The 8,512-nt window shown below is 41.9% G+C and overlaps 1 protein-coding gene across 1 annotated transcript in view; it reads right to left on the reverse strand.

Moving 5' to 3' along the window:
• SPTLC3 (serine palmitoyltransferase long chain base subunit 3) overlaps positions 1-7,896 on the reverse strand; it is a 136,822-nt gene extending 128,926 nt beyond the window's left edge. The window contains exon 1 of the mRNA XM_059406529.1: positions 7,451-7,896. Within this exon, the coding sequence (XP_059262512.1) occupies positions 7,451-7,567 (117 nt within the window). The 5' untranslated portion in view covers positions 7,568-7,896. The remainder of the gene's footprint in view (positions 1-7,450) is intronic.
• Between the last annotated feature and the right edge of the window lie 616 nt (positions 7,897-8,512).

Genomic DNA, 8,512 nt, shown 5'->3' on the forward strand with positions numbered 1-8,512 from the left:
AGATCACAAGTAGGCAGAGCAACAGGCAGAGAGAGAGGGGAGAAAGCAGGCTCCCCATCGAGCGGAGAGCCTGACACAGGGCTCAGTCCCAGGATCTTGAGACCATGACCTGAGCGGAAGGCAGAGGCTTAACCCACTGAGCCACCCAGGCACCCCTCAACTTGCTTTTATATCATACAGACACAACATGAAATACAATCTTTTCTTTCCCTTCTCATGGAAAACTGATTCTAGTATATTTCTTTCCTTCCCTGTTCTCACTTCCCTGATCTTTTTCCATTTCTTACCTTTTGTATTTCCACTTGGACTTTCTTCATATCTTTCCCTATATTTTTTGCTTTGGGTTTGTACATTTTTTTGTATTGGTTTCTGAAAGTTTATATATATATATAAAACATTTCATGATATGAATTGCAAACATTTTTCCTAGTCTGTAATTTACCTTCTGATTATTTTATAGTGTTATTTTTGTTTTCTTGCCATGCAGAAAGAAATATTTGATTTTTTAAAAGATTTTATTTATTTATTTGACATACAGAGATCACAAGTAGGCAGAAAGACAAGCAGAGAAAGAGGAGGAAGCAGGACCCCCGCCGAGTGGAGAGCCCTACATGGGGCTCGATCCCAGGACCCCGGTATCATGACCTGAGCTGAAGGTAGAGGTTTCAACCCACTGAGCCACCCAGGTGCCCCAAGAAATTTTTGAGTTTTATGTAATCAAATTTTCAATGTTTTTTTTATGGCTCCTATTATAGTTCCTACATGCAACTATTATTAAAAATTTATATTTTAGCACTATTATGGATTAATTTTAACAATTAATACAATATTTATTTGTGTGTTCCATGTGCTACTATAAAACTACTCTAATTCATACACTGCATAACATGGTTTATTAGTTGATAGTGCTGGTTCCCTCTCAATATAATTCTTTTTCATAAACTTTCTGTTTATCCTTGTTTGTTAATTTTTCCACATTATTTTTAAGTCATTCCATCTGGCTCCAAAAAATGATGTTATTTCCTTTATTGGGCCCACATGAAATTTATGGATTAATTTAGGTAGAATTAACATAGATTTTATCTTGAGTCTTCCTATCCATGAAGATTGTATGCCTTTAAACTTATTCCAGTTTGCTTTTATGTCCCTCAACAGCATTTAAATGCTGCTCTTCAAAACTGATTTTCTCTTCAAATTGATTTTTCACTTCTTACATTCATTCCCAAGTAAAACATGTTTCTGATGCTAGCGTAAATGGAGCTTTTATTTCAATTACTTTTTCCAATTGATTTTTGTTCATTGTTCTTTATGTTTTTTTCCATACAGAGTTTTAGATTTTTATGTAGATAAAGTCCACCACATTTTTCTTTACAATTTCTACTTTTTCAATTTCTTTGAATGCAAAAGGATAAAATCATGTTAATGATATTTAACTCTGACATACTGCTTTTGTTTTCTCCATTGCCAGCTACAGTAGTAGGAGGTTCTGTTTATGTTGCTTAATAGCATAATCTAGTCTTCCATAATGACTAGTCCAGTAGGCCAAAGATAATCCACAATGCCATGTTCTAAAAGTCACCAGAGATAAAACCCACACAGCCTGAGAAACCACATTTGATCATGTCAATTCTCTTCTCAAAACTCCCTCATTACAAATATACATGGTTAAACACTTTTGTTGCTATCCAGATCTCCTGGCATTCTAATGATTTCTTACTATAAGCACTTATATCTCAGTCTGAGGGCTATCTCTGGTCCTATGTAGTCAGGCTATTGTTAATGTTCCTGGGAGACTCCCTCAACTGATGAAGGACAGGTGTTAGTTACATATACCTCTTTTTCTTGTGACTTAGTCGGAATAACTTTGAGGCACATTCTACACTATAATCGAGTTGCCTGCCCCTGCCCCCACTAAATAAAAGAAAACCTGAGCCCTAGTTGTCAACAGTGGTAACCTGTTCATGAATGTATTGACTTTCTTTTCTTCTGTGTCTCACTTCTCCATTCCCTTAATACTTGGGTTCACCTCCCAAATAAGTTTCTTGTCTCAAATCCTTATGTCTGTTTCTTGGGGGAATGTAAACTAAGGAAAAGGTATTTTATGAGCTTATCCCACCTACTTTTACAGGCTTATTACCTGCTTATCTCCATTAAACATCTAAAACTTAGTCCCATTTGCTCAACATCCAATGACCAAACACATCATGTCTTGATGTTTTGTATCTTTCTAAGAGTGTTTCCTGTTTAAGATGCCTTTCCATGACCTATGCCTGGTTACTCTGCCTTTAAAAGTCAGACCACGAGTGACTTCTTTACCTTCCTATCTGGATCAGTTGCCCCCTTCCTTCTGTGTATTTCCAAACATGGTTCATAGATCTCTGCTGTGATGGACTGTTTCCAAAGATGGTCACAATAGTTCCTCTGATCCCTCACAGTATTTTGTAATGTGACTTTGCAAGCTTGCTTCATTAAGAAGCAGAGCCCATTTCTCTTCCCCTTGCATCTTGTGACTAGCTTTGACAAAAGAATGAGGTAGAAGTGAGACTAAGCCTTAAGAGGAGTGTGGTTTCCATTTTCACTCTCTTAGAAGCTAGCCTTCATTTAAAGAAGCTCGAGCTCCTCTATTGATACTGAGAGACCACATGGTAAGGGTATCCCCATGAAGGAGATACAAGGTTCCCCAGACAACAGCCAGCACCATGGTCTCAGTGGGTCCATACAGGATGCTCATTAAACATCATATGGAGCACAGACAGCCATCCCTACCAAGACTTGCCTGAATTCATAGCCCACAGAAATAATCAGCAACTGTTTAAAACTATTGAATTTTGGGGGTACTGGAGTAGTTGTTATACAGTAATAAATAATTGCAACATCTATTATAGAACTTGTCATTAAATATTATAGTTATTTATTTACTTATCTGCCACATTGATGAGCTACTATTAATAAAGATGGAATATTTGCATCTGAATGGCTAGAGCATCTAATGTATGGGAATGTTTTAGAATGATGAACCCATGAAAAAATGAGACTCTTTAAGGAGATCTCAGAGAAACATTGTCACGTTGAGGATATGTTAAAGGAAATGAGAACCAAAACACAAAAGCTAGTAGAAAATGATTGCAGGAGACAAGAGTGGATGAGCATTCAGAGCAATTGCAAGGAATCTCCAAAACTTGTAGTTTATGAGTTCTCTTTATAATTGGTGAGATTATTGACCACTGTCTCCATCAGTGTGCAGATTAGACGACCCCCACAGACATGAATATTTGGTATGGATGGAGGTGTAACAAGGGCCTGTCAGGTAGCTACCACTATGTGCAATTAAACTGTAAGTCATGATTCTCACTATCCAGAAGTTTATACTGTAACAGAGAAGAGGATGTACCAGGACATTGTAGGCTTCAAAAGGATATGAAAAAGTAAGGAGAACAGGGGCTCATATTCAATGGTTACAGAACTAGGAAGGATTTCCAAAAATCTGCCTATTCTTTCCCCTTCAGGGAACATTTATTGAGTACCAACTGGGCATGACCCTTTCTCTTATGCTAAAGCTTCACCAAATTGAGAGAAGTGTCTCAAATGTTCTGCACTCTGTCATGCCTCACAGCCTTTGCTTTTTCCCCCCTTCCTTTCTGGAATGATTTATGACCTCTGTTCTCCTGCCCCTCACCTAGCAATGCTTACATTCATCTCTGGGGTTCCTCTCTCTTGTTTTCTTTATTTGGCCCCCAGGAATAAATGCCTTTTTTGCTTTGCCGTTTCAAATGTCTCCAAATTCAGTCTGAATCCTCCCTGCTCTACAAAGCCATCATGGGCCACCTCAACCTGGGGCTTCTCAGAATATAGTAGAGAGGGAACTGGCTTTGGAGCAATATGGATTTGGGTTCAAATCCTGGCTATGGGGCTTGTAACTCTGCACAGGTTTCTTAATCGCTTATGTTTTTTCATCTGTAAATTGGACATGATGCTACCACTTCACGGGGTTGGAAGGAGAGCCCAGGATATTGCTATGTAAAGTGTTTAGTTAAGTCCTGGTATGTGGCATCTCACTGATATAGGCCATTATTTTCCTTCTCTCTGAACTTCCGGTATTTAATAGCTGTACCACTCATTTGTCCTTCAATCATAGTTGCTTTTTGACAGCTCTTGTCCTGTACCATCATTTAACTTAATGCATTTATTGCTCAATTTGCATATAAGCTTTTTCCTAATAGCTAAATAGCCCTATTTTGTATATCTTTATATGTCCCAAGGACAAGAGATTCTTAATAAATATCGGTTCCTGAACAAATAAACAGTAGAATGAGCAACTACCTTTCAGGTCTGTCTATACTACATTTTGTAAAGTATAACATTCAGGGTCAAAACCTCAGTGAATTAGAATACTCTAATGTTGGGACATTTTTGTTTTCTAGGGAAGGAGTGATTAGGGAGAAGTTAAACAGTTTTTCTTGATCCTATAGGATCAGGGTAACAAGGGGAAAATGCAGACCCCATCCCATGAAAAGGTAACTTGGAGGCAATGCAGTATTTAGAACAAAGAAGACACTAGGACTACCTCCCCAGCTTCAAGCTTTCTTAATATGAATGTACAGCCAGGTCAGGATTAATGAGTGGAATTGAAAAAGCAATTATGTGAATAGAAATCCCCAGTTAATTTTATGGGTATTAAGTCAATCAATAGGAAATAACAAGTTTGAGTTAAGATATTAAGGGCTCTTTGGGGCGCCTGGGTGGCTCAGTGGGTTAAAGCCTCTGTCTTCTGCTCAGGTCATGGTCTCAGGGTCCTGGGATCGAGCCCTACATTGGGCTCTCTGCTCAGCGGGGAGCCTGCTTCCTCCTCTCTCTCTCTGCCCATCTTTCTGCCTACTTGTGATCTCTATCTGTCAAATAAATAAAAAAAATCTAAAAAAAAAAAGATATTAAGGGCCCTTCCATCATTTATATGGATACGCTCATGAGCAGAGAGAATAAATCCTTTAGGACAAGAGTGTTCTGTTACTCACTGAGGCTCTATCTGTCAGAAGTCGGAGTGGATGACATATTACAAGTGAAGAAATAAAGGGACTTAATCAGTGATGAAAACCAAGAATCAGTGCATTCTCAGGTCATGTGGGGTTTAAAGAGAAAACAACAAACAACAGGGTCAAGCTCCAAAAAATTCCAGAAAGGAACTAGAAGTTTTCCAGAGAGAAGGAGTCTGCTCCCTTGCTCAACTTGATATCGGGGTAGTGAGCTGGGCTCTCCCACAAGAGTGTTGAAACCAGGCTACACTGGGACAAAGAGAAGGAAGGTTCTAAGGAGAGAGTGATTAACAATGATTTGCATACTCTTTTTTGTGCCAAACAACCCTTTGTTCAGAGTCCCACAGGGTCCAGTAACACATAAAAGAAACAGAGGTATTGCTATATGATTGCAAAGAAGCAGGAAGAGAAAGCATGAGGGGATCTTGGGAGAAGCTGGTAGAATCTTGGATTCTACTTCCTACAACCTTAAGCCTGGCAGAACGTATTGGGAAGACCACGGGTCCAAGAGATCTGTAAGCCTTTATGAATTGCTCTTGTCAACTGTCAAGGGTTTGGGTTAAGATCTGTTGGTCGAAGGTCTCTAAAGCAAAATGTACTAAAACTAGTGACAACGATCATGTAGTCAAGATGACTACCTCCTCCTCAAGGGGGAAAACAGGCCCTTGTCTGTCTTCCTGCACCAAGATCTCAGCCGGGTTTATCCTTTCTGGAAAATATTTTTCAAGTCATAACTGAGGCTTTCAGTGGAAGCCAATTCCAACTTAGGTACACCTAAATATATCTGAAACAACAGGTTCTGGATGGCCCTTCAGAGGGAGCTCTGGAAAAGGCAACAGCAGTCCTCCTGTTTCCTTCTGCTTGGAGACAGGCTTTGATGTCCAAGGGTATTTTCTATCTTACAGGAGTACTTAGTAATGAATCTCGAGGATCTTGTGTTTCATCTTTACTTAGGAGTGGTTGTAACCATCGAGCTAAGTTTCAAGCCTCAGACACAAGAAGATGGTTACAAAACCAAGATAAACTAAAGAGACAGAGGAACAGCTTTGAAGGCCTTTCTGCTCAAACGAGAGGCCTCAGGGTCAGACTGGATGAGAGGGTGAGCGAGTGTGTGGCCGGTGTTTCCAGCATGTCAAGGGATAGGAGCATCTTGGGTGGTTAGCCCTCTGAATCAACACTGACAGACGGAGGGTGGATATTATTAGGCTTGCCCTCTGGGGAAGTTAGGGGTTGAATGTTTTCTCTTCACATTGTGATAGGTTTCAGATACTCTTCTGGGTCAGTGGACACGTCCAAGCGTAGGGTAATGCCTATTGTTAAGAGGGGAACACATTTTGGGAGCCCCCCGCCCCAAGCTCCAGAGTGCCCCTCCCCAACCACCTTTTTGAACTGGAAGCACAAATTCAATTCACTGAGTGCTGGGCCAGGCTCCAGCCAGCAATGCCTGTCCTGTGATCTTAGATCAATCTGACCTTCTTCCTGGGTGGGTGCTGGCTCCTCGGAGACCGATGTGTAATGCAGGACTGCACAAGTTCCCTGCCCAGCTGTGCATTTCCCAAGAGTGAAGCCACCTGTTTGGCTATGCTAATTTGCTCCTGAAGCAGGTGAGCTCACCTGTGCTGCTTTAGCAGAGGGCATTACATGAGAAGGAGGGCACTGCCTTTTCATAGGTGCCTCGTACACCCGGGCTCCCTCTTTGAATACACTGACAACATTTCTGAAGTTTCTCCTCTTCCCCGGCACATCACCATCCAACATTCTGTCAGCCCCAAGAGCCAAGAAAGACAAAAAAGTATCAAATGGGAAAACAATGAAAAGCCTGTTTAGTTCCTGTGTGCAGCGTGAACAATAAGCCACCCTTTCTGAAGTGTCTCAGAAAGGAATGCCTGTGATGTCCTTTCAAAGAAGGGCTCTGGCCCCAAATCAAGCTGTAAGCTATGACAATACTCCACTAAACAGGGCAAAGAATTCGCCTTTCAGCCAGAGAGGCATTTCTCCTGCACTGGGGAAAAATGCCACCCACACCACACCACCTCAGCACATTTACTATCCCTGCTCTTTTCCCTCCCAAGCCTGAGGAGGGTAGCCTGCTGTGATTGTTTGATGCACGGAAATGCAGGGGACCAGTCTGAACAGTCAGCACTTTGTCCCCCCAAATGCTCACAACAAATTAGAAGTCGAGTAGGTATGTTCGTATTGGGGGGAAGTTTAAGGCTCTCGGGTCTGTGTACAGAGACATGCTCCCCCTACATCCACGGCTCAAGTTTTTTGTAGCCAAGCATTTGAAATTAGCTGAAGTGTCAAAACACATAAAACACTTCAGAGGAAGGACTTTCAGAGTGGCAGCTCCAAACAGCTTCAGAGAGAAGCAGGGAGAGAGGTCCAAGTCATTCAGACTACAGGGAGTTCTCATCTCTTACCTGGGCTTCTTTTACTATCCCATTCTTCGCGCAGTTTCCACTGGCTGAGCCGTCGCTCTGTTTCCCGTGATTGTGCAGATTCCCGTTGCAAATAGCACCACCTCCAGGATTAGCCATTTGTGCAAAATGCTAGAATCCAGCAGGTTTCCTTCCAGAGGTTCTTGGCAAGCTTTGGTTTGGAAGTTGGAGAGGGGATGGGAGGAAGCACTTTGGGCTGAGCCCCTGAAGGAATCCTACCGATCAGGCTTTCCAGGAGAGCCGCAGCCTATCTTTGGGGCAGATCTTTGAAAGGAAAAACAAGTGGTTACCTTTATACTCCCCAGTTCAGAATGCAACCTTCAGGGCAACAGACCCGCTCCTGAAACTACAAAGGAGATTGCCCATGCTGGCTCCTTGGGGGGCAAGAGGAAATCGGGAGACTGCAAAACTCCAGTGGCAAATTGCAAGGAGGCGGGCTGGGAGGTGGAGCATCTTTTAAAGACACACACACACACACACACCCACACACACAGCACAGTCAAGGTCTCCTACATGTAGTCAGTTCTGAATTTACGTCTACCCCACCCTCTCCCTTCTGTATCTAATTACAACTACTGGCTGTAAACTGCTCTTTATTTTTTTTTTTGCCCCTGTGAAAAAAACACTTCACAGTGGCTGCCAGGACTGCCCAGAGGAAGAGGAGAAGAAGAAGTTACTGCTTCAAGGGCACAGAGTTTCAGCTGGTTCCGTGGGTGACTGTGATGGCTGCACAACTATGTGACCATACTTCACGCCACTGTGGTTAAAGTGGGAAATTTTGTGTCATGTGGATTTTACCATAATCCAAAAATGCCCCCCCCAAAAGTAATACTATTCAGAACCCACCCGATGTTAAAACCAGGGATATAACGAGAGGTATTAACCCATTAAGGATTCCAGGAGCGCACAAATCTGGGAGACAGAAAGTTCAGTTTCTTGTGAAGTTTGCATTATCACGTGACTTTGGGAGCGCCATTTACTCTCCTTTTGCCTCTGTTTCTTCAGCTAAGAAGGGAAAAAACATTTCTGGTGGGCTAACGTCCA

The sequence above is a fragment of the Mustela nigripes genome, chromosome 7 (assembly GCF_022355385.1).
Source record: "Mustela nigripes isolate SB6536 chromosome 7, MUSNIG.SB6536, whole genome shotgun sequence".
NCBI lineage: Eukaryota > Metazoa > Chordata > Mammalia > Carnivora > Mustelidae > Mustela > Mustela nigripes.